Raw genomic sequence first — 26,654 nt, 5'->3', positions numbered from 1 at the left:
GAGAGAAAGAGAGAGAGGAGTTCACCCCAGGGTCCTCGTCGGACGCAAGCTCTCCCCTCTTGCCCTTCGTTCTCTCTCTCCTCCTACGAACGCGGTCTCTGGCTGACTCTCGGACGCACCTGCCGCCGGTTCCCACACTCGTTGCCCTCACGCCGGACGTGACGTCACGCCAGCAAGCACTACCTCTCTCGCGCCACTCCGCGGCTCGTGTTCCACATCCACGCGTCCAACCCGTGCCTGTGCCTGCTTTGCTCGCTTGCTCGCTTGCCTTGCCTTGCTTTGCCTTGCCTTGCCTTGCCTTGCTCGCTTGCTTGCTTGCTTGCTTGCTTGCTTGTTCACTTGCTTACTCGCTTGACTCCTCGACGAGACGCCTTGCACGTGGAACGACCTTTAAACGCGTCCTCCCGCCAAATCCGCCTACGTTCTTCCACGATTTTCTCCGGAGTTCTCACGAGAAGAAAGCCCGTGTTTATTTATGTATCTTGATTCGTATTAAGATATGAAAAAGAAAAAAAGAGAACGAACCAAATGGTTTTGTGGTCTCCCTTCACATCGTCCCGCGCTTTTTAAGAATACCATAGGGAAATACATATATAGGAGGGTATACTTTATATGGTTATGTAGCTTGATATTTATATATGTAATTGTCTATCTACGAGATTGACGTGCTATTAATAAATATGTTTTTCAACGTGGTGTATTATTATTAGCGTAAATCATCTTTGTACTTACGTACGTGCGTTTAAGTTACATTGTCTGATTTAAAGTAGATTATGTATGTGCGGATTGATGTTCCTGTTAATCGGTAAATTTATTTCTCTGATCTTTTTTTCTTTTGTGGTCTTTTTTTTTTTTTTTTCTTTTAATAATCTTTGAAAATAAGATATGCATTTGAGGTGTAGGTATCGATAAGGGTGAAAACGTTACGGTAGACGCGTTTGCGGTCGTGCATCGTCGCCTTGCGATATACGCATGTATGATGTGTGTGTGTGTGGGTGTGTGGGTGTGTATATATATATATTCAGCAGTCGCATTACATCACCGCAAATACCACGCCTCTTTGGTCTCTTCCTTTTCGTGGTTCGATAATTAGACTTTGAATGGAATCGAAACTACACGTCTATTGAAATTACACACGTCGCTATGTGTGTATACACATACATTTTATATACATATATATATATGTAATATATACATGTACATATATAATGTATGTAAAAACAATAACGTAGAATAATACATTTATATATTCTGAAGAAACGTCAAATAAATCGATGTTGGGTGAATGACCGTGAAGAAAAAAAAAAAAATAGAATTTTAATCGATAAAAACAATTTTACTTACATCGCTTATCAGCTACCGGGTACCCATTAAATAACTTATCCTTACGTTGATCGATATTTTAAATTATTCTAGTCTTACATTATATAACTAGATCTATATCATATAATTTTCTCGTAAATATAAAAAAGTCTGGATATTTTTTCTAATGAATGAATTCAATCGACGCAACGAAACTTAATGATTCTCGTTGACGAGCAAATTCTTCGATTCGATGTAGACATATGTAAATAAATAGCATGAACAGGTACGTACGTACGTAAGTACTTATAAAATGTGTTAGTTCGCTCGTCGAACTATCGTTACCTTTGTGTTTCGTTAGAGCGAAGAAATTTTCGGTGAACTGAAATTATTGTGTATCCGGTTACGTACTGGTTTGCTCGCGTCCATGGGCGCGAATTCGATCGTTCGCGATGGAGCGTTGGTGGTGGTGGTTTTCTGCAATCGCTAAGAAGAAAGAGAAGACACGATCGTCGTCGACACGGAACCGCGAAGAAACCGGCAAGACTGGTCGATAGCAATTTTCTTCTCTTTCCTCTTGTTATTTATTTTCTTTTGCAACATCGTCGACATCGCCATCCTTTCAGATCGGCTCGCGTCTATCCTATTATCTCCGATCAAGATTCTACGAACGCTTCTTCGTCCTTGTTTAATAGCGCTCTAACGCGTTCAAGATGGATCGAATGAGTAACACTGCAAAAGAGAGAGAAAAAGAAAAAGAGAGAGAGAGATGGTGGGAGGGAATGAGAGAAGTTGTTACCTATATATATATATATATATATATATATATATATATATATATATATATGTATATATGTACACACTGTGTATATGTGTGTATATATATATACCTATATGTATATATAGATAACATAGAAAGATGCAAGGCGCCAAGATGCCTCCAAGGCGACAAGGATTTAATCGTTTTCATGTACTCGAAGAACTCTCGCATAGTCATTCTCATACTTATGTTAGCCTCCTTCGATAGCGTACCGTGCATCGACCATAGGTAATACTATGACCACATAGTTTGTCTACCTGCTCGAGTCCCCTCCTCTCTCTCTCTCTCTCTCTCTCTCTCTCTCTCTCTCTCTCTCTCTTTCTCTTTATCTATCTATATATCCTTAACCTTTCACGCTTCGAATGACTTGGAAATAAACGTTCGCTATCTGTCATCGCGCAATCTCGAACTATTCATCGTCTCTTGTCGTCGTCTATCTCTTATCTCAACTCGTTCACCTTTTCTCGAATATATTTACGTGCGTATTTACTCATATAGTCACATAAATTTCATAGAAAGGATAGATCGTTCCGACCCTAATCTATAAATACTTTCCGGGGGAAAAAAAAAAAAAGAAAAAAAATACGATTCATTGATTATTCATTGATTATTCATTATTAAAAAAAAAAAAAAAAAAAAAAAAAGAAAAAAAAATAGAAGAAGAAATTACAAGTCACGGTCGAAGGATGAACGTGTTTATCACTGCAGTAGATAATTAGTCGTCAAATGATCACTATCAAAGGTCACTTCACGCGTATTAATCTCGACGTTTAGTCGTTCAAGTTCGAGTTATGTCATATGTAGATGCGAGCGATGCAATAGTAGTAGTAGTAGTAGTAATAGTAGTAGTAGTAGTAATAGTAGTAGTAGTAGTAGTAGTAGTAGTAGTAGTAGTAGTAGTAGTAGTAGTAGTCCATTGTTCGCGCTCAGAAACAAATTTGTATGTGTCGCGTTGGCAACCCATATATTCCGTAGCGAGGCCTGTGGTGCCTGAACGAGGAAGTCTCTATCCAGCCGATAGAAATTTCTACTCGCGTCCTACGTGATTAGCATCTCGATCGTCAACGATATAATAACGTATGCCGACGTTGTACGACGTAGGCTCGGAGTGATCACGTTCACTCCGGGGAGAACACGTGACCCGTCGTTGTCGATCGGCCGGTCATCCTGAAAATCATCACGACCTCCAACGGCCTTCCGCACCACTTTTCAACAGGTGCTGTGAACGTAAACGCCTGTTTAAAGAGTGAACGAAAGACAGAGATAGATATCTGTTGCTGCTGGTGTAACAGGTTTCACTGTGTGTTGACGCCCTGGCACGCGCCTATATATATATGTATATGTATATGTGTATGTGTATGTGTATGGATATCCTACGATTTTTATTAATTATATTTTACGATAGGACGAGTCTGGTTATTCGAATCTAACTGCTGTAGAAATACATAAGAAAAAGAGAGAAAGATAACTCGATTTATCGATACGTTTTGCTTTAATAAGAAGAAAAGAGAAAGAGAGAGATAGATAGATAGATAGATAGATAGAGAGAGAGAGAGAGAGAGAGAGAGAGAGAGAGAGAGAGAGAGAGAGAGAGAGAGAGAGAGAGAGAATATAAATTCATGTAATACAACTCTAGTTAGCAATTCGAGCAGTAGCGTTAACTACTCGACTGCGAAGTCAATTTGGTAACTCGAAATTACTGCTAATTAGTAACACTAGGAAGTTAGTATTAATTTCTTTGATCTGTTGCTAGCATAATTCTATATTTAAATATCTTCATATGCGAGGAAAATGATATACGGAACTTTTTAAAAGATATAGTAACTTCTCAAAAATCTATATATATATACATACACACACACATACACACCACGACCAAATCTATATATATATATATATATATATATATATATATGTACATATATTTTAATTATGGTATATTTAACGTCTTCGTTAAATTAATAAATATACATGCCGACTAAATAACGGTCGAAAAATTTAACGACAAGTTTTTTAATTTCGATTTTTTATCGTTCGATCTGTTTTTTAATCTCATAACGAGAACGAGAGATTCTTTGCCATGTTGTTACTGAATCCTTATCGGGTATGATTCTTCCCTATCTCTCTCTCTCTCTCTCTCTCTCTCTCTCTCTCTCTCTCACTCTCTCTTTTCTTTTTTCACACGTATAAGATCGAAGCGGAACGGTGGCAAGGATCCGAAGGCTTCGTTAGCGGTCAAGCCGCCGCCCACTTTACGAAGCGTTCGCTTTGAGCGCGAAATTATTCTCATGAATTTCACGTGGCTCGTCCTTCGGAATGCCAATTAACCGACGTCGAGGATATAATCGTGACGCGCACGCGTGTGTACGTGCATGTACTTTACGCGCTCCTTTTCGCGGAATCATCGATCAAAGTCGTGTGACCGTTAAAAAAGGCCGCAGCAATGGCCTCGGGCGACTTACTACTTATCAAAAAGTAACACAAAATTACGAATAATATCATTCTCTTAATACCGTTCTCGTTTAATTTTTAAATATGTCTCCACTTGTCCGTAGTTTATTTATCGGGCGATTACTTTGTAAAACGTAACGTGACAAATTTAACGTGGGTCGACGAGGAATGGAAAGAAGGTGAAAGTGGGAAGGACAAAATTTTTAATCTTTGTATACATATATATATATATATCTTTTTTAATCTTATATTTGAATTTTATATATATATATATGTGTGTGTGTGTGTGTGTGTGTGTAATATATATATTGTATGTATATATATTAGATAGAAATTGATTATTTTGACAAAAAGTGGACGAATGCGTTAATATATTCTAGTACGTTTGTGTCCTTTTCTCGTAGTATACGTAAATACATTTTTACTAATCCGATATGACGAGTGAATACATATATATTATCTAAAAAAATTCAGGTTGACAATTTCACGAGCATAGATATAAAATTTACAATGTACTTGAAACGTTTCAAGTATCTACCTGCCTATCTACCTATCTTACCTGTCTACCTACTTCTCCGTCGAAACTAATAATTATGAGTTACGTTATACTCCTTTGCTCCGCACGAACACGATCAATGGTATAAAAGAGAATTGAAGCGATGACATAGTGTGTTAGATATCAAGGAGGTAAGAGAAAAGGATAGATATATGGAGGGTTCGGTGTCGTCGGTACCTTTGTGCAACCGATCGTGTGCTTCGATCTCGATCGGAAAAAGTTCTGGCGCATCGAAAGAGATAAAGACAGACAGATAGATAGATAGATAGAGAGGAAGGAGGAAAGAGAGAGAAAGAAGATGGAGAGGCAGAGTGAGAGAGAAAGAGAGAGAAAACTGGGTATGAGTTGGACAAGCGCGACGCGATTAGTCGATGACTTTTTCACTCTCTTTCTTTTTCTGTTTTTCTCTTTTTCTCTTCTTCTTCTCTCTCTCTCTCTTTATCTGCACGGATCGAAAGTCAAACACATTTATAGAGATAAAGCGAGAGAAAGAGAACGTCCATCTATTTTTCTCCTTGTTCTTCCTAGAGAGAAGCGTATTCTCTTGAGTTCTTCTGTTTTGTCGCTTATCCTGCCGAGAGACTTCGGGTTGTTGCTGCTTCTTCGGTTGGTGAGAACGAAAGGAACGAGCCACCGTGTATAACCGCGTTATCCGCCGTAAGAGGATTGCAAAAAAGTTGTTGGCTCAAAGAAGAAAAGGTTTGTTGGTTCTACGGTCGAGAGATGTGAAACGTAACGCCACGATGAACGAGCGAGCTAGCTAGCTAGCTGACTAGCTGACTAGAACCTAGCTTTACCCACTTTGATTCCTGGATAATCGTTTCTCTTGATTTTTGTCTTCTTCTTCATCTTTTTCTTTTCATTTTTTTAATTTTTCTTTCTTGTTTATTCTCGTGATATTTAAACCTCGCATAAAAAGATAGAAAGAAGAGACCGTCGAAGATTTTTTTCCAAAATGGTCGGACAAAAACCTTTGATCGGGATTTTTTCTTCGAGAGATAAAAATCGTTTTTATCAAATTTATCGATCGATCGATCGATCTAATTGTAATATTTTCGATCGGATGATCGATCTTTTTCTTCTTTTCTTTGCTTCGTTTACGCGATATAAATATAAATAAATAAGTATCTAAATATGTAAGTAGTCACGTAGACGATCGAAAATCCCCAAAAATATGCGAGCGTCGAGCGAGTCCGAGTACGGTCGACCTTTCGAAGCGGAAAGCTCGTAGAAATCGATTCAAGAGTCTGGTCACGTTGATCGCGAGTCGGTGCCGCATGCAGGACGCAGACGATCCGAGAAGGGCCAAGTCGTTTTCCTCGGACATTGAAGAGAGAAATAGAAAGAAAGAAAGAAAGAAAGAAAGAGAAAGAAGTATGCGAGCGAATAAAGAAGTGAAGAAAGAGAGAAGGAGAGAGAAAAAGAAAGAGAAGAAGAAGAAGAGAGAGAGAGAGAGAGAGAGAGAGAGAGAGAGAGAGAGAGGAAAGAGGAAGACGAAAAGGCACGAGCTCGCGCTTGAGCAATGACCAAACGACGAGCAACGATTCTTCTCTTCTTCTTCCTCCTCCTCCTCCTCCTCCTCGTCGTCGTCGTCATCATCCTCCTCCTTCTCTCCTTTTTTTCCCTCTTCCTTTCTTCCACACGACGACACGAACGTCGACGGCTATGGGAACACACGGTGTGAAGGCATGTGTCGTTGTCTCTCGAGGCCGTTGGAGGACGTGTCGTGGCGCGCATCCACGATTTACCTGACAAAAGGAAAGCACCACCACGTACTTACTTACCTACCTACCTACCGGTTAACAGGAATACGCGAGACAACGCAACCGGATCCCTCGTAGCCGCCATTTTCAAGAACGACGTTACGTAGTAAATGATTTACTAGAATATATTTCACTTATCTGTCGTAAACGCTTCCTTATGTTGTTCGCGATCGTTTTCGTTTATTTACGTGAAATAATTTCAATATTTCAACGTTATCGTCAAAGTTGGTCGTATCAAAACCAACGTCGTTCTAATTTCTATATTTCGTACTCGTTCGTGAAATCTTTCGTATCGATTCGTATCGGTACGTGTAATAAAACGTAACGAAGATATGCGAGATTGGTTATTTAAGGAAAGAGACTCCTGTTTTCTTAATCAACCGCGACACTAATTAAGACCTCGCTAGTGGTACGAGTATCTTCGACCAATTAAAAAGTATGTTTTCAGGTAGAAAATTACTCGAATCGATACGGGCGATCGAATGGATGGAGCAATTTGTGAATATCCGTTTATTTCGACGAACTTATTAAGCTTTCCTTTTATTTCTCTCTCTCTCTCTCTCTCTCTCTCTTTCTCTCATTTTTTAACATATAGCGTGACTCTACCATCGTCAATCGTTTTATCCGGCTGTCCGTTTATTCTCGAACGATTCCTCGGAATGACACGTAAGGTTTTTCTTTTTGCCGAACAAAAGTACATAAAACAGAAAAAAGAAAAAAAGGAAAAGAAAAAAAGAACGACTTTTCGAATGGACGTACGAAACTTCGACGGGAGAGGTAAAAAAATTGCTAAAGAAGACGAATATAAAAGGAAGAGAATATTTTACGGTCGGCGCGTATATACGTACCAATCTTGAACGGCATCAATACGATTATTGCTTTTCGTGAGCGATGATAAATTTGGAGAGGTTTTAAAGGGGGAAAAAAAAGCAAACGAAGAAAGGAAAAACAAAAAGAAGAAGGAGGAGAAGGAGAAGATAAAAAATAATAAGAAGAAGATGTTATTCGAATTCTTCGTTATCTTTGAAAGGTCGGCCAAAGAGGTATCGGGATTTGCCGATCGAAATGATCGTTTCTCGACTATCTACGCTCGTTATTTTCCAAGAGGACCAGATCAGCGTGGAAGAAAGAAAGAGAGAGAAAGAGGGAGAGAGAGAGTTAGGAAGAGAGAAAAGAGAGAAGAAAGAGGAAGCATATTTCAGGTCGATTATTCCAATGCAAATGACGGGCAAATATCATCGCGACTGAAGTGTGTTCGCGGTTTAATGAGCAGAACGTGTCGATAAGAAGAGGAAGAAACGACGAGAAGGGCAAAAAGAAGAAAAACGTAAATTACATTACAAAATATTTCATCGCCTATATCTAAGCCGAGAAAATTAATCGTCCTTTTGATCTATCCTTATCGTATGTTTTACAACCTCGAGTCGAACGAACTCTTTCCTTTTTTCTTGTTGTTTATCTTATCCTTTTATACCATTTATACATATATATATATATATATGTGTGTGTGTGTCTATCTATCTATTTCTCTATCTATCTATTTATCTCTGTCTCTTAAAACGACGTTGAAGAAAGAAAGTTGTTAAGGGAAGGATGCTCCAAGAAACTGAAATTGTGTCTCGCGCACGATGAATATCGATTTATAATAGATGAGATAAGATCGCGACGAAAGGTCTTTAATCTGGTTAGTTAGATAGAAGGGTAGTGGTATGTACGTAGATAGGGTACTCGCACGATTACACGTTCTTTACGTTTTCATTGAAGGATCCATCGTGCCTCAGGTCGCTACTACCCGGAAGCTACTACTTTTTTTCTTTTACGTGAATTTCGATCGAGATAACGTAGCTACTTTTCAAAAAGGGACCACACCCTCTTTTGTTCCTGTCTTTTAATGTCTTTTTTTTTCTTTTCTTTTTTTTTAAGAATCCTATCGGTACGAATATATAAAAGAAAAAAATTACTTTCTACAAGCTCCAAGCTTCGTCTTCCAACTCGTTGACGTTCAAATCCATTTCGATAATAATTAATCTTTCCATACAAATTATTTCATGCAATTAATATTATTAAATTTTGCATAACTATAAATAAATGCAGATAAGAGATAAGAAGGTCCGCGAATCGTTCATGAATTGGCGATAATTATCGTGACCGCGATGTGATTGTAAGCCTTATAGATTTGATTACGACCGGAAACGAAGTTAATTCCTTCTCGCGGCTTCCATGTTGGAACTCACGTTTGGAAAATACACGATTGGATTTAATGAAACGACGTTTTATTGCAAGCCGTATTAAATATCATAATGCGAATGGAATATCGAGCATAACGATGAAATCAAAATTTTAACGGAAGATTTTTTTTCAAAAACGACCAATTAATATCCTACGACGAGCGTTTACTTTCTTCCTCATCTTCATCTTCTACTTCTTCTTCTTCTTGTCCGGTCTTTCTGGGTGCACCTGCTGTTATCGATAATACTCAAAGATGCTGAGTGTACTACTTTTACCCGTATGTAAATATATACAATACTTCCTGTTCCCTTGAATTAACACCGTCGATCGAGTCGAGTTTGGTATGTAAGGTAAAAAAGAAAGGAGGTGGAGGAACGTAAAAAATCACGAGATGAAAAATAAGAATATTCATAGAGAGTACCGAAGAAAAGTAATGACGAAAGAGAGAAAGAAATGGAGGAGATCGAAGGTAAATAAGAAGCAAAAGAGAGTAGTGAGATAGAAAGAAAGAAAGAAAGAAAGAAAGAAAGAAAAAAAGAAAGAAATAACTAAATAAATAAATAAATAAATAAAAAAAGACAGAGAGAGAGAGAGAGAGATAAAAAATATCGGAAGAGTCAGTCGACTGTGGCCTTTTAAGGTTAACGAGCAACTCTCGACGGTTCGTTCGTCGGTGCATTGAGCAATCTGAGAAACAGAGACGAGACGAGACGAGACGAAACGAAACGAGACGAGACGAGACGAGATGAGTCGAGACGAGACGAGAGAGAGAGAGAGAGAAAGAGAGACCAGACGATTCTCTCATCGTTCGAGGGGCCAGCAGCAACGAAACAGAAGTAACAACGGCAGCACACGAGCAGCACACTTCGGCAGCACGCACGACGCGAGGGCCACGGACACCTTTTTGGGCCCACCGTTCGAGCAAGGGAGGAAGCTGCACGAAAAGAAAAAAAGAGAGAGAGAGAGAGAGAGAGAGAAAGAGAGAGAAAGAGAAGGGTGAGTAGAGGTAAAGGTAAAGGTAGAAGTAAAGGTAGAGGAGAAGAAGGAGGAGGAGGAGGAGAAAGGCCTATTTACCAACGACACCCGCACGAGAATGGCCCCCAATTCGAGGCCCAACTTCACCATAGTAGGATTTCGAATCCTTAGAGCGGGCTGACCCGATGTCGAAGCACGAAGAAAACAGGGAGGGGGAGGGAAGGAAGGGAGATACGAAGGGGGAAAGAGATTCGAGGGGCCTTGCAAACGGGCCCCCTTGTAACACGGGAAGACTCCGTTCGACGAGTTCCCACGAGGCCGAAGAGGCACCACCTGTGCACGTTCGAACGAGGCCCATGAAGGGGAAGGGAAAGAAAAAGGGCAGGCCCACGCCACCGATTTTTCGACCCTAATTTTGATCGAGAGAGAGAGAGAGAGAGAGAGAGAGAGAGAGATGTAGCCCGGTGAGCTTACCGAGGGTGTTAAACGGTTCGAGGATTGGCATTCCATTGCAGCCCTTCTTGAGATATCTTCTTAAGGATTAGGAGATAGGGGTGGAGTGTTTCTCTATTACTCTCTCATACGAGATAACTAATAGTTTCTTCGTCGTATCGGTCTAATCGCTTTAAATAACGAGCTATGATAAATCATAAGATATAGGTGTGATCTCTCTTTCTCTCTCTCTCTCTCTCTCTCTCTCTCTCTATTTCTCTCTATATGTATGTATGTGTGTGTGAGCGTAAGTATATGTATCGGATCAGTTCGATGATTTTTCTATCCAGGTAGAATCTTCATTCTTAATTGAGATTTCTCTTTTGCGTCGAGAGGAGTGAATGGGGGTTGGGGGAAAGGGAGGAAATGGAGAGGGAAGAAAAAAAAGGAAGATGTTAAAAGAAATCGTAAGATTATCTTTCTTTGATCTTTCTTTTTCGAATTAAAGGGTACGATATAAAACGTATACAAATGTAACGTTTAACGAGGGGCTCGAGGTATCGCGGTTAAAGTAATTTTTTAAGTTCAAATTAACGAGGAGAAAATGTACTCGTTCGTTTCTACCCTCCTTCTTTCTTTTAGAGCGGAACGGCAGTAACGGTCCAAGAAGACAGGGGCCCTACTTTGTAGATCGCTAAGCGAACGCGTTCAAGGGGGATGCGCGCGTTAATTGGTTAAGCTCGTTAATTAGTCTGCTCGCCGTTTCGAGCACGTAAAAGGAGACCGAGAAGAAGACCGAGGAGGAGGAGGAGGAGGAGGAGGAGGAGGTAAAGGAGGGACGACAAGACTGTCGAGCAATGTCGCCGGTGGTCTCCACCTATTTATTTTTTCGAGTTAATTTTAGACCGACCCTTCCAGAGGATCGCGCAGGACGACTCGAAATACTCGCTCGTCTGTTTCCACTTCTGCTCCTTTTTACTTTCCCCCTCCATCTCCTTCATCTTCTCCACCCTCTCTCTCTCTGTCTCTGTCTCTGTCATTTTATCTGGATTCTGTAACAGACACGCATTTATGTATTTTTTAGGGACATTTTTTCCATACTTTTTTTTTATATACATACACACGCACAGAGAGAAAGAGAGAGAGAGAGAGAGAGAGAGAGAGAGAGAGAGAGAGAGAGAGATCGAAAGTTTTAATACGTTTTAAAAAAGAAAAACAAAAAATATAAGATTCTCCGACTTCTCGATCATTTTCAAAAACGAGATAGATAATAACGGTCTGGAAAGTGTAATTTCTTAATGATCCATGAGAGTCGAATGTATTTATCTCTATAAGTAAGAAGAAGAAGAAGAAGAAGAAGAAGAAGAAGAAGAAGTAGATGATGATGATGATGATGAAGAAGAAGAAACAGAAGAAGGATGAAAAAGTGTAGCTTTCTAATCGAAATGAGGCAAAATGAGAATCGTGTGAAAGTGTACTATATTTTATACAATATGTATGTGCATACACACGTACATACATACATATATACATACATACATACATACATACACATACGTGTATGTGTGTATACATATGCATATATCGAAGCTTTGTAACTCGTACGTGTAATTGCTCTTCCGCAATGGATTACCAGCTGATTTATTACTTTGTCCGCTGGCCATACGGGCGATCGAGGTTCGAATTCGACGCGTCATCCGTCGCATTAAGGTTCCTCAAAGCGTACTTCCGACAGGACCGTTGCTCGGGACTAACCTTTTCGTCATCATCGTCGTCGTTGCCATCATTGTCGAAGCAATTCAAGTTTGCAAGAGAAGAGAGAAGAGTAGCAGGTGCTTTTGAAGAAGAAGAAGAAGAAGAAGAAGAAGAAGAGGAGGAGGAGAAAGATGAAGAAGAGGAGGAGGAGGAGGATGCAGAAATGAAAGAAAGAAGGAAAAGGAAGATGTGAGCTCGACACGATGAGACAGGATTACCAAGAAATAACGGTACGGCCAAGTACGACGAAGAAAAATGCTAACCGCGAAAATTGCAGCCCTTTTGTTGACCTACGTTTTGTTTCGCCTTCTCTCCGTTCTCTCCATCTCTCTTTATCTTTTTTCCTACCTCCATTTAGTAGCAGCTATAACAGTACACACTCTTGAACAGGACGAAGAAAGAAGTGAGTCATTTTGCGATCGTTCGCGCAATTTTTCTACCGATCGAAAAGCGGATCGTGAAGCAGGTGTTACCACCGAGTCGTAATTAAACTTCGTTAAACGGGTCACACGGTCACCTCTGATGATGCTGATGATGTTCATCGACAGTCCTTTTTTCTTCCTCTTTTTTTTTCTTTTTTTCCCCTTTTTCTTCCTTTTTTTTGTTTTGTTTTTTTTTTTTGCCAACATTTCTTTTTCATCGAGAATGACAATTACATTTTTTATCTACAAAGTTTTAATTTGGATCTCTCTCTCTCTCTCTCTCTCTCTCTCTCTCTCTCTCTCTCTCTCTCTCCCTCTCTATCTCTTAATTGATAATATTCGTTCGTAGAAAAGGAAATAAGAAAGAAGAAAATGAGATTAAAGAGATTGTGACAAAGTCGATCGACGATCGATCTTATTTTATATCTCAAACTTGAGCGAAGAGGGGTTGAAGGCGGGTTGATCGTTAACGAGAGTCAAGAACAGCAGGTGCTCCGAGGAATAATCTAAACTAGATTTCGACCGGTAGCATGTCGTTCGATCTTCCTAATTAAAGGATACTCCGGCCTTATCCTAAAACACGTTCACGAATCTGAACTAATAAGATTTCTCGATTTTCTCTTTCTCCTCCTTTTTCTTGATTTATTTAATCACCATATCCTCTCTCTCTCTCTCTCTCTCTCTCTCTCTCTCTCTCTCTCTCTCTCTCTGTCTCTCTCTCTCTCTCTCTTTTTACATCTTATTTCATTCTGCTTTTTCTTACCTTTTTTAATCCTTCTCACAAGATTTTTCATTCGAGCACGAAGCTTGATTGATCCTCGGGAATACGAAGCAATCGATCGCGAAAGAAAAAAAAGAAAATAAGAAAGAAAAAGAACGAAGAATAAAAAAGACAATAAAAATAAATAAAAAAAAAAAAGAAAAGAAAAGAGAAAGAAAAAGAATAATAATAAAAAGAAAGGAGGAAAATCGAGGTCGATTTGTCACGTGTCGCGTGCTACTAAGTGTTTTATAATTTTTGTCTTGGTGAATGATCGAGAGAAAAGACGGATCGATAACGACGGTAGTGTACGTTGATGGAGATCGTTTTTGGCGATACACGGATCGGTCGACTTTCTCGTTACACTCGAACGAGTCCTTAATCGTGGTCATAATTTATGTCCATCTTACGTAGAGAAGGAAAAGAAGAAGAAGGAGGTGGAGGAGGAGGAGGAGGAGGAGGACGCTTCTTTCACGACTCAAAAAGGAGACGTCTCTTCTTCTTCGTGAGAAACAGGCCCTCGTATTCGTAGCAATCATTTATTGTCTGATCGTTAAGCCCAACGGAAAAAGCTATGTACGTATCTGCTCGTTGAAAGTGGATCAGGAAGAAGAGAAGAACGAGGGAAGGGCGAAGCGGGGAGAGAGTGGGAGGAGGAAGAGGAGGAGGAGGAGGAGGAGGAGGGACGTTAACGTTTCGTAAATTTTCTCTTGGGATCCATTAAGACCGGGCGAAAGTGAGCTATCCTGACGAGTTGTTCGAAACATTTCATCGACGGACCGAAACATAACTCGAGTTGCATCTCGATCTGTACAAATACGTTTTAATCCATTATCCCGGCTTATTCTTCGCGAGCATCGGTAGAAAGCAGCTTCCGTTCTTCACTGTCACTGAAATTGTTCAACAAGACGAACTGGTTACATGCAAAGTCCCAATTAAATGATTCGACACATGTCTAAGAAGTAAAAAAGAATATAATTAATGGATATACTCTTGATGGATATTTGCGAGAGAGTTAGTTAATCGTTCGTCGACGTAAACGATCTTTGTAGATAAGATTCTAACGATAAGACGAGAAATTAATCATCGGATTAATCAAGAGGACATTTCATTACATCGAAAACTTAACTCCTATTGCATCTCGTTCTATAAAAATATATTTTAATCCTTTATATCGCGTTGTTAGCGAACACAGAAATTTCTTCCGTCCTTTTCGTTGTCACAGAATTCGTTCAACGGAGACGAACAGGTGGCATGCGAAATACCGATTAAATGATTCGACCGATGCATATGATGTTAATTAATGACAGTGATCGATTATTCGTGAGAGACTTAATCGATCGTTCACCGACGAAAATAATTTTAAATACATAAGATTCTACGACGATGAACGGCTAATCATCGATCCAATTTTCGATCTAAATAGTCTAACTGTGCTTTCAACTTAGAGAAGCGGTTAAACTTATTTCCTTGGAGCAATGCCAACGATAAACTTTCACCTTGCCAGATTGAGTGGTAAAAAGCTTGTCGGTATTATGTAAACCGTATATCCAAATAGAGAGAGAAAGAGATACGAAGCAGGTCTCATTCGTGCGCACGAGGCTAATTAATCAGTGCATCACGGTCCTGCGCTATGGTTCAATCGCTGCCTGTTTACGATTCCGCGAGCACGAATCGAGTAGAACTCATACTTTCTGTCTCTATTTATCCATCTCTCTCCCTTTTTCTCTAACGTACACTCATTCCCTCATTCCGTCTCTCTTTTCACACTTGTCGCTCGTGCGAGCGAGCAAGCGAGCTTACGTAATACTCCGACACAACGCGTTACCTATCCACGTAACACGCTCATTTAAAGTCAAAATTAGATCACCCGGTATTATTCGTTTATATAGGTAACAGCGTTCCGTTTGTTCGTTTAAATTCGACATCGAATTTAGTTTAATCGACGAATTAATCACTGGCTCTTTTTTATTTTCTTTTGTATATATATATATATATATATATATATATATATATATATATATGTATCTATGTACGTACGTACGTATGTACGTATATATGTATGATATACATCGTCCGAAAGAAATTGTCCTGTCGTAGAAGCTCATGTAAAGAAAATTAATGAGGTATCAAAATGTCACTACCGACCTTACGTTCTTCCTTTAAAAAACATTGAGATGTCAATTTGTCGGGTTTTTGTATAGGTAAAGGTACTCTTGCGTCACGGATTAATATTTTCTCTTCGTTCTTAAATTCGTTCTTAAACAAGAAGATCGATCGATATTCGTCAAAGGGAAACGCAAGTGGATATAATCTCGAAAAATATACAATTTATATTTAATAGGTATCCAAAGTAAAATAAAGTCGATTACGATTGTGAGAAATGAAATAAGAAAGTTATACGGAAGTTGAATTCGAGATAAAAGAAACGAAAAAAAAGAAAATAAAAGATAGAAAAAAGAGAAAGAGAGAGAGAGAGAGAGAGAGAGAGAGAAAGAAAGAAAGAGGAAGAAAATTAAACGAAAACAGAAAAATTAAGAAAAGAAAGAGAAAAAAAGAGAAGGAGGAAGAAGAGGAAGAGGAAGAAAAAGATAAAGAAGAAAAAGAAGAAGTAGAAGTAGAAGTAGAGGAGGAAGAAGAAGAAGAAGAAGAAGAAGAAGCAGAAGAAAGGAGCGACTATCCACTTGGGGTCGGTAGGGTGTCGGTAGAGTGTCGGTAGGGTGTCGGCAGGGGTAGAGGCGAGAGGTGGCCAACAATATGGCCCGTGCTCGGTACAATAGCCCTCGCATTATGGCTCGTAGCGCGGCAAACGGGATGGGGCGAGCGCACGCTAAGATTACATTACACAACACAAGAAGAACCCCGCTTGGTTCTCTCTCCTTCGACAAAGCGGACTCACGGCTCGGCGCACAATGTACCGCGAATGAGAGTGAGCGAATAAGAATAGGAAGGAAAGGAGAGAGAGAGAGAGAGAGAGAGAGAGAGAGAGAGAGAGAGAGGGAAAGAGAGAGAGAGAGAGAATAAAGCGACCACGCGCTACTAGCGCCCTGCCTTCTTCTTTCTCCTCTTCCTCCACCTCCTCCTCTTCCACCTCCTTTTCGAAGGTAAGCGGAGAAAGAAGAAGAGGGAAACGGCTTCCAGCTTCTCTGAGAATATTCCCACGTTCTCGTTCATAGCACGAGCCAAGGAAAGAAAAAGAGAAAGAAAGAGAGAGAGAGAGAGAGAGAGAGAGAGAAGAAAGAGCACCTTGGATACACGCTTGGAATTTTGGTGTCTGCCAACCTTTCGAATATCGGAACATATAGAGAACGTAAAAGAGAGAGAGAGAGAGAGAGAGAGAGAGAGAGAGAGAGAGAGAGAGAGAGAGAGAGAGAAAGTGATAGAAATAGTACGGAAGTATTTAATCCGATTACCAAAGCGTACGAGAAAAATGTTCGATCACGAAAGATATGTAATTCTTCTGTTCTCTCTTTCCTCCTCGTTCTCCATCTTATTGCCCCACTCAAAAGCAAATTTTCCTTTCGACTTTTAATTACCTCAAAATGGAATGGAGATCGCTCCTCGTTTCTCTCTGGGTCTTAACCGAAATTGATTCGGATTGACATTAATGACTCGAGCCTCGATTACGCAGGTAGAACGTTATGCGTAAACTACATATGTACATGTAGGTAAATATATGTTTTTATTCGATACGTGCTCTCTCTCTCTCTCTCTCTCTCTCTCTCTCTCTCTCTCTCTCTCTCTCTCTCTGCCCTGAGTTATTTTTTAATCTTCCTTGGTTCTTTGGTTAATGTAACGAAGTGAGTTACTCGATCTGAAACATTTCGATCGAGTATAAACGAAGAACGATATAATGATCGTTTATGACCGACAAACGAATATCGCTCTTTTGGAAGAGAGTCTCTCTCTCTCTCTCTCTTTCCCTTTCTCTCTTACGAGCGCGCGTTCTCGCGCGCGGAAATCGTAGCTTTCGATCGAGAAGAAGGCACACCGCTCGGATATAACGAGTTGTTAACGCTGGTAATAATATGTAGCTGGTGTCCCGGTGTGCACCGGTAGCGCCGTGTCTGTTCCCCTGCCTCTCTGCCTCCTGCCTGCCTGCTTGTGCACGGATAAAGCTCGTTTTGTTGCCTCGACCGGCGCGTGTGCGCGAGAGCAAGAGAACGAGAGATGAAGGGAGAAGAGAGAGAGAGAAGAGTATCGTGCGTGTGCGAGCATCCGGCTCGGATGACCAATCAGTGTAATTATCCTGCTGCTCTCTGCCAACACACCGTCACTTTTCTCTCTCTCTCTCTCTCTCTCTCTCTTTTCTCTATGTGTGCTTCACGTATATATGCACTTACTTATACCATCTCCAGTTTACTATTTTGTGTGTGTATGTGCGTATATATATATATATATATATGTTTGTGTATAATTTGTATGTATATATAAATATAAATATATATATATATATATATGCACACACACAAAACAGGAAATTAATAGTGTTAATGCATCGGAAGATCCTCTTGTCCTCGGTAAGAAAAAAATCGATCGTCACGATTGTAAATATGTAATAATTAACATATATACTCGCTACAAAAAAAAAGATAGGTACGATAATTACGGAGGTTCATTTCTACGAGCATTCCATCGATTCGAGCCAATGTCTCAAATCGAGTTTAAATCGTAACCGCAGATCAATCGTTTTTCTATAACGATTTAATGGTTAAAGAAAATACATTCTTATCGAAGATTCATAAGATCGTATGTTATAAATAAATACGTGTTAATGTTACAAATACATAAATTTATTACAATGTTAAAAGGTCACAGACGTTTCCGTTAACGAATGTAAATCTATTAATTTTAATTGCAAAAAACTTTTAATTCAAAATTATCCAACGAATCCATTTGGCCGGTAGTTGAAAATATTTCTTTTTAACGTTGATTGGATCATTTCATTATATAATATAAATATATATCAAAATAATCCTTTTCAATTTGGAAAAGTATATTATATTTCTATATAATTAATTCTCTTTGGATATAGAAGAAAAAATAATTCTATTTTTATACAATATATCAAAAAAGCAGTCATAAATAAAATGTTTTATTAATTATTTCAAATGAAATCGACAGTCGTATCGATGCTTTGACTCTAACACGAACAAAGGAACTTGTAAAGGGAATTTTCAACCCTCGATCTCTCTCTCTCTCTTTTTCTACGGTAGTCGCTGGCTTTTGACGTTAATTGTTACATCGGATGGCCTGACTGTCTCTTTCTCTCTCTCTCTCTTTCTCTCTTCTCTCTCTGTCTCGTGCACGCCATGATGGAACGTATTTTCTTCCTACGCACGTTTCGATCCTGTTACTCGACAGGGCGAGATTATGGTGGTAATAACTGTTTGATGGAACAATGACGGAAGAAGGGACTCCATTCTCCCCGAACGTATTATTAAACAACCGTCGTTGTACTTACCCGATTCTAAATTGAATCGACTTTGACAGTACACGATTAATGATTTCGTATTTAAACTTTTATAAAATAAACAAACCGACGAAGAAATATTTCGAACCTTTGTCATAATTTATATAAAAATATTGTTCATTCCGATTAGAAGAAATTTTTGTCGGACAATTACCAAATCCTAATCCTTCTTATTTTCTTGACAAAATTATCGTTAGAGATTGTAAATTTTACAAAAATGTCAATGCAAACTGAAATACTCTGAACCGAAGGACGGTATATAATAAACGCATTTTCAAAAATATTACCTTTTCTCGTAAATTTTGAACATCTTTACGAAAGGAAATATTTGCGTTTACTTTTGACCCGAATCGTAAAATTTCGAGCGGTCTGTTCGGTCCTTGTTTAGGGTTAGTACCTTCTAAGGGGACTAAACACCTCGTTAAGTTCCGTAAGCGTAGTCTATCTCCCATCCTTAAAAGAGAGAAAGAGAGAGAGAGAGAGAGAGAGAGAGAGAAAGAGGGTCATTAAGATCCTACGTTTAATTCGAAAAATCGACGTCCGAACGACTCGTTTCGATCCCGAGGTAGGAAACCGGTTGTCATGCGATCAGGAAGATGGGAGATACGTTCGATCTAATGCGACGGTAGCGTCGCTTCTGCATCTCAGAATATTTTCCCCGAAAGCGCGATCCCTCCCCTCCCAAGCACCCCGAGCCCTTCTATCCCGAGCAAAACCTATCTCGCGAATTCCGAGCGCACGTTAAGTGTTATTTCTTATTTCGATCGTGTTCTCACCAGATATAAGTTTCGCGTTCTCAACCTCCAACGAAAGGATTTCTGTTCGATTCGTTCCTCGAAAACGTGTATCGATTAGAGGAATTCGTTTTTTTCTTGTTCTCTTTTTTTTTTCATTACGAATAATTTGGCAAAATCGCGACGTGAAATATTGAACGAACGGAAAGTGTCTTGAACGTCGTTTAGAGACGAACGCTGAGCCACCAAAAAAAAAAAAAAAAAGAAAGAAGAGATAAAAAAGTAAAAAGAAAAAAGAAGAAGAAGAAGAAGAAGAAAGAAAAGGAGAAAAAAAATCGAGAGTGAAGGAGATATTAGAAATCGCGAGCTCGATCGATCGATCGAAATTCGACACATATATCTCTTTATCTCTCGAAAGTTACGAGGCAAAGTCATCGAGCGCAGAGATATATACGTGTGTAGCGTGGAAGAGGAAGAGGAAGAGGGAGAAGAAGTGGAGGAGAAGGAGAAGAAGGAGAAGAGGGGAGGGAGTCACGAGAGAGGCACGAGTATCGTCGCGCGTCGTGGCGTGTGCTAGACGGCTCTTTTCTTTTTCTTTCTCTCTTTCTTTTTTCTTTTTCTTTACTCGTCTCGCGTCTCACCGACGCATCAACAAGGGTTTATAAGAGGAAAAGAGAGAGAGAGAGAGAGAGAGAGAGAGAGAGAAAAAGAGGAGGAGGACGACTACGACGACTTTGTACGCAGGTGTGTTAAAGAAAAAGTCCTCTTCTCGTGACCCTCCTCTCGGTTGGGTCCTACGGCAAGCTCTACCACTCCCCACGATCAATTCGCTCTTTGGGCCTCGAGACTCGGAGGCTCTCTTGGCCCGAGGCTCTCTTGGCCTTAGGCTGTAGGCCTTAGGCTCCCGGCCACAGGCTCCCGGTCTGTGGGAACGCTCCGGCCCGGGAGCTTCCCACGATACACGCTCCTCCGGCTGCCGGCCGGCCGATCGCCCGACCGACCGACCGACCGACCGACCGACCGACCGTGCGCTTACGGCGCGCGAACTCGAAAGAGAGGGGCGAATTGCCGGGCCCAACTACCAATCCGGTGGTGGGACTGGTGGTATAACTACGGCACGCTCGCTCGTAACCAACTCAGAAACGTGACAAACACGGATGCGTTAACGTCGCTTTCCTCGGCACACCGAGAATACACATACACGCATATACGCAAATATATATATATATATATTCTATATGTATATGTATAACGATAAAGATCAAGTTAATATACTCAAGTAGTGTTTTATCACGCGTTACCTTATTATCACTATTATCAATATTATTATTCTTATCGCCATCATCATTATTATTATTATTATTATTATTATTATTATTATTATTATTATTATTATTAATATACTGTATCATTACGGTATATAAGAATAATCGCAGCGAATAATCGTCTGCGACTCGTGTGACAAGTGTTACTTGATATAATAAAACGAGTGTAAAAGAGAGAAGAAATTAAATGATGGCGCCGCATACGAGTTATGCACCCGTCACCGGCATGGAGTACGAGGAACCAGTGTCAAGGACCTACCAATATCGCAAGGTTATGAAGCCGATGCTTGAGAGGAAAAGAAGAGCACGTATTAATCGATGTTTGGATGAATTAAAGGATCTCATGGTTACCGCTCTTCAAGCCGAAGGGGAAAACGTCGCCAAGTTGGAGAAAGCTGATATCCTTGAATTGACAGTTCGGCATCTTCATACGTTGAGGGCAGCACGTAGATTAACTCTTACGCCAGAAAACAGTTATGCGGACAGATTCCGCGAGGGATTCACGCAATGTGCTCAAGAGGTATCAACGTTCCTGTCGACTCCAGTTGCAGCCGCTGTTCATCCAGCCGCTGGTGCTCAGCTTATGAGGCATCTTGGCGGTTGTCTTCGAAGATTGGAAGGTTCTTCGTCCTCAACGAACTCTTCCGTTTCCTCCGTCTCGTCGGTTCCAAGTACCAGCAAGGGTTTTCCCGAATCCGTAACGTCGACGATTACGGCAACGATGACGACCACGACCACGACTACGACCGTCGGTGTACATCAGAACGTTTACACGCCGCCACAAAGTCCTTTTAGCGTTGCCAGCTCCTCCGGGGAATCCTTAGAATCTTCTGGTCCCGTTTGGAGACCTTGGTGAATCTACGTCGAATCTACAACGTAGATCGCAACGATAAAATTCTAGTGGACTCTTCGTTGGTGCGTGAGACGTTTCTAATTCTAACTACGGACGATAATTGTAATCGAAGTTTCTCTTTTCTATGGACAATCATTGTAATCGAAGGAGAAAAACGACGAATCATTGTCTTCCAAATATTACTATATTATCGAACGTACAATTTTTAGTGTGTTTTATGGGCATATGTATATCGTTTGTCCTCGTCGCACTTCCCTCTCTCACTTCCTTTATAATTCTCTATGTTTATGTCTCTTTATATCACGATCGATAGGTAGATTTGCTTCTTTTCCAGTAATGTAAGTAATAAAGCTTTAATGTAACGTCTGTGATAGGGTTCCATTTTGTACCTGAGATATAACTATTTTTGAGGCAAAGTATATCGATTATTATAGAAAATATATGTTAACTTGTTAAGTTTTAGAACATAGTTTTCTACTTTTCTTTTTCTTTTTTTTTTTTTTTTTTTTTTTTTCGTAGACATAAAGATTCCCGTTATCTTTTGCTAAATGCAGAAATATTTCATTGTGAGATTATTACAATAAAATTGTCTTGTTCGAATAGTAATCAAGTATTTAATCAATTTTACCCGACCACATCCGATCCTTCTTACAATTAACGAAATAAGTCGATTAAAATGAAATGAGAATATTCTCCCTTCTGTTTTTACATACAGGAAAATGACACGTTAAATAATTATAGATTGAGAAGTGAAGCCAAAAGTTGCTAGTAGATGATTATAAAAATCTATTATTATTTTTCCAGATTTTTAAAATATTATTTCTATAATTTTTTGTTCACCTTTTTAAACTACAAGCTTATTATTTACAAACCAAAGGATCTTGATAAGGACTTATCAACTTTCAAAAATCATTTAGATACTTTTATGATTCTATTTATAGCTTTGACTTTTTCCAAGCAATTTAATCAGAAATATTTTTCAACAAATTTCTAGTAGATGTTAGTAGTTAATAATAGATGATCATAAAAATCAATTACTACTTTCCCAAACTTCTTAGTATAATTTCTACGTTTTCTTCTTTGTCAAGTTTTGAATCTACAAGCTTATTATCTACGAACCAAAGGATTTATCGAAAAGGATTTATTAACTTTCAAAATTCATTTTATTACTTTTAAGGCCGACCCTATGTATACTCTTGGGTTTTTCCAAGCAGTTTGGCCAGGAATTCCAAAAATTTTAATATAACGTTTTCTTTTTTCTCGGTACAACCTTTAATACAAACCAAAGATGATATTTTTGTATCGAGAAGAATAAAAATCATAGAAATAAAAAGAATACAGTATACGTTCTTATTTTCTCACCTCGTTCGTATTTGCTTGCAATTAATCTTGATTGTACTTTGCATCGAATCTACTTACGTCCTTCAAATACAATAAGAGCAGTTTGGTCGACGCCTCCACTTTTATTTTGTTAACTGTTCAACAAAATACATTTAGCCGACTCGAGTTGTCTGGACGTTGTTCGAGAAGCTATCATTTATTTGATTTTATTTTACATTTTTGAAGCCATAAGTAAAAATCTTGCGAATTTACGTAATATTAGCAAAAATTCTGACGCGAAACGTCTTTTCTAATGCAAATGAGATTTCGATTAGGACCCACGATGATGGGAATTTAATAGCTTTACGAATCGATTCTCTCGATACTTAAATAAAAATGCAAACTGACAAACTTTTCACTGTAGACGCAAACCAAATTAAATATATCGGCTTACATTTATATTCAAGAAATTTTATATACGTCAGAAGTTACTTGTCGATTCTCGTATACTGATATAGGTGTATAAATATACCCGCACACACATATATGCAGATATTTACATTGATCGATGAGAACTTCTTCCTTTGTGTGCGGCACACGATCGGCGTATATTTGATTTACGTGCGAATGATTGCACTAGCAATTATGCTGACGTTAAGACGTCATCGTTGATGACAGCAGCGAAAGTTTACGTGAGCATCGACGCATAGAGCGCATTCTTCTTGATAGAAAATATTATTACGCGATTATTGTAATAACCGTTGAACGTATATTTGCTTTATTGAATTATATCGTACACTTTCGTTCTTGTGATTTTAACATCGTTTCTATCTTTTTGTTGCAGTTCACTGCGGACGTCAAAGCGCAATGTTCACTGCTAATCGTTCTTAGATACGATAGGTGAGAGAATCTTTTTCTTTCCTTTCTTTTCTTTTCTTTTCTTTTAACTTTCCACGGTTTCTTTGTTCCATTTTAAAGAACATTTTTACGCGTTCCACGCCTTTCCGATATCGATCAAATTAAAATTCACGAATATCCTTTGCCATAAACTATTAAGAATAAACGTCGCATTAAACTTCCAAGTCGGACGTGAATTTATGCCATTAAATTTATGAACGTTCGATGAATATATTTAAAACGTCGATCAAAAACATAATACTTAAGAGAGATCGCGGCTTTTATCGATCATCGAAGCGACCGATCGATAGAGTCACGACGTTACAGAGACGTTACGATTTTTTCGTATAGCCGTGTATAAGGAAAAGAAAAGAAAAGAAAAGAAAAAAGAGAAATATCGGCATGTTTTTACTGGAATTCGCGACGGAGAAACGAGAACGAGATTGAAACGCGCTGAAAATCTTTTGAAATGTTGTTACAGATCGATCGAGATGGATGTGATCGCGTACAATCATCACGAGATCTCGAGTATAGTGAACGACATAGACGGGGGCGACCTCGAGGAGAGTCAGTACGAGGAAGAGAGCGAGGAAATCGTGCCTTATTTAGATATCGATCGGAATCTGCTCACTCTCGAGGAGATCAATGCCGACAACGAGAAAAAGTACAAGTTTCCATTCAGGAGAAGTCTTTTCGACAACGTAGCCCCTTACATAGCGTTCCAATCGTTCGACTCAAAGGGCCTCCCGTTGCCCTACGAAATGAGCAAACACCTAAAATGGCGATTGAGTACGATCACGCCTATTATCGTACGTCGTACGCTCGTAAATTCTGGTTTTCGGTTGATGAAAAAGTCCCAAGAATGGTCGGGCACTTGGGGCAAACACATGAAGTCGGCGTGTTATAAAAACTTGAAAGAGTTTCAAAAGGTCAATCATTTTCCCGGTACGTTTCAAGTTGGTCGGAAGGATCGTTTGTGGCGTAACGTCAGTAGGATGATGGCGAAGTACGGGAAACGAGAGTTCGGTTTCGTTCCTAGAACTTACGTGTTACCTCAGGACTTACGTTGCTTCCATCAGATCTGGGAGAAATCTGGTAGCAAGGAAAAATGGATAATCAAGCCTCCGGCTTCGGCAAGAGGAAGAGGTATTCGCGTCGTTCATCGTTGGTCCCAAATACCAAAGAAACGTCCCGTGGTCGTCCAGCAATATTTGTCGAAGCCGAAATTGATCGGCGGTGCCAAATTCGATTTGCGTCTTTACGTTCTCGTGACGAGTTTCAATCCCCTAAAGATTTACCTTTATCCGGACGGCTTGGTCCGTTTCGCGTCCGTAAAATACGTCGACGACATAAACTATCTCAGCGATCGTTTCATGCACTTAACGAATTACAGTATAAACAAGAGCAGCGCGACCTACACGAGCAACAATTGCGCTGACTCGTGTTTCGGGCACAAGTGGACCTTGAGGACGCTTTGGTCTTACCTCGAGAGAGAACACGTGAACGTCTCGAAATTGTGGTCGAGCATGAAGGATATCGTAGTAAAGACGATGATAGCCGGCGAATCGTCGATCAATACTCTCAGCAGACCGAACATGCAGTCGAGGTACTGTTGTTACGAACTTTTCGGTTTCGATATATTATTAGACGAACATTTGAAACCGTGGTTGCTCGAGGTGAACATATCTCCGTCCTTGCAATCGTCATCGACCCTCGACGACGCGGTCAAGGGTCCCTTGATAAAGAACGTCTTCAATATCGCCGGTTTTCAATTGCCCTCTACCATGCCGACCGAGGACGTGGAGAAAATATCTCAGAAATATCAGGTGGACACGGTGTGCTTGGATCTACGGCTCCACAGGACGACCTTGAGCTATCAGGAGAGGCACAAACAATCTTTGTACGCTAATCTGCGCGATCGCGAGGATTACATAGACGAGATCATCGAGGACCTTACACCGGACGACGTTCGTCATCTGATCGCTTACGAGGACGAATTGACCCAATTGGATAGATTCGAAAAAATCTTCCCTACGAGCACCAGTCACGAGTACATGCAATTCTTCGACGTTCCTAGATACTACAACATGCTTCTCGACGCTTGGGAATTCGCTTACGGAGATAATCGAGAAAAGGGGATCTCGAGATTGCAAAAACTCTGTCAAGCCAAGTATCATCTCGAGCAACAAGTGGTTTATTAGTTAATATATTTTTTTCAGAACCGTTCTATTATCGCGTGTACAAAATCGATAGTAAGTGCAAGTTTTTCTTTTTTTTTTTTGTTTTTTTTTCTTCTTTTTCCCGTCTTTTCTTCTCTCTCTTTCCTTTTTTTTTTTTTATATATATATATAATAATAATCACCGTAAAACGTCCCCGTAAAACGAACGTATGCGTAATCGTTCTATCCCCGATTTCGCAGCTGGCAGCGAAAATGATAATGTGCCTTTTAACTCGATTACGCTGATCATCGATTATCTATCTTGTATGAAATTTTTCTGTCTAATAAAATGTTTTATTTATTTTCTTGGTATTTTTTGTGCGGCCTCCCTCAAAGCATTACTCCAATCTTCCCTTCGAGCAAGATTA

The 26,654-nt window shown here is 39.6% G+C and overlaps 2 protein-coding genes across 11 annotated transcripts in view; both read left to right on the top strand.

Annotated features, from left to right (window-relative positions):
- The window catches only part of LOC122632091 (tubulin polyglutamylase TTLL4-like), a 131,483-nt gene extending 104,896 nt beyond the window's left edge, over positions 1-26,587 (top strand). For all 10 annotated transcript variants that reach the window (XM_043818559.1, XM_043818550.1, XM_043818558.1 and 7 more), the window contains 2 exons: positions 24,015-24,070; positions 24,549-26,587. In XM_043818559.1, the coding sequence (XP_043674494.1) occupies positions 24,559-26,268 (1,710 nt within the window). In that variant the 5' untranslated portion in view covers positions 24,015-24,070; positions 24,549-24,558 and the 3' untranslated portion in view covers positions 26,269-26,587. The remainder of the gene's footprint in view (positions 1-24,014; positions 24,071-24,548) is intronic.
- Positions 21,034-22,454, top strand: LOC122632095 (enhancer of split mbeta protein-like). Its single transcript, XM_043818564.1, has one exon. The coding sequence runs from the start codon at positions 21,185-21,187 to the stop codon at positions 21,851-21,853; it is 669 nt and encodes a 222-aa protein (XP_043674499.1). The 5' UTR covers positions 21,034-21,184; the 3' UTR covers positions 21,854-22,454.
- Positions 26,588-26,654: the final 67 nt, after the last annotated feature.

Source organism: Vespula pensylvanica, chromosome 9 (genome assembly GCF_014466175.1).
Source record: "Vespula pensylvanica isolate Volc-1 chromosome 9, ASM1446617v1, whole genome shotgun sequence".
In the NCBI taxonomy this organism is placed as follows: Eukaryota; Metazoa; Arthropoda; class Insecta; order Hymenoptera; family Vespidae; genus Vespula; species Vespula pensylvanica.
The sequence above is the reverse complement of the archived record's forward strand: the minus strand, read 5'-3'. Positions and strand labels throughout refer to the sequence as shown.

Excerpts from the sequence above, each read along its gene's own strand:
- LOC122632095 (XM_043818564.1), top strand. The coding sequence starts at position 21,185 with ATGATGGCGCCGCATACGAGTTATGCACCCGTCACCGGCATGGAGTAC.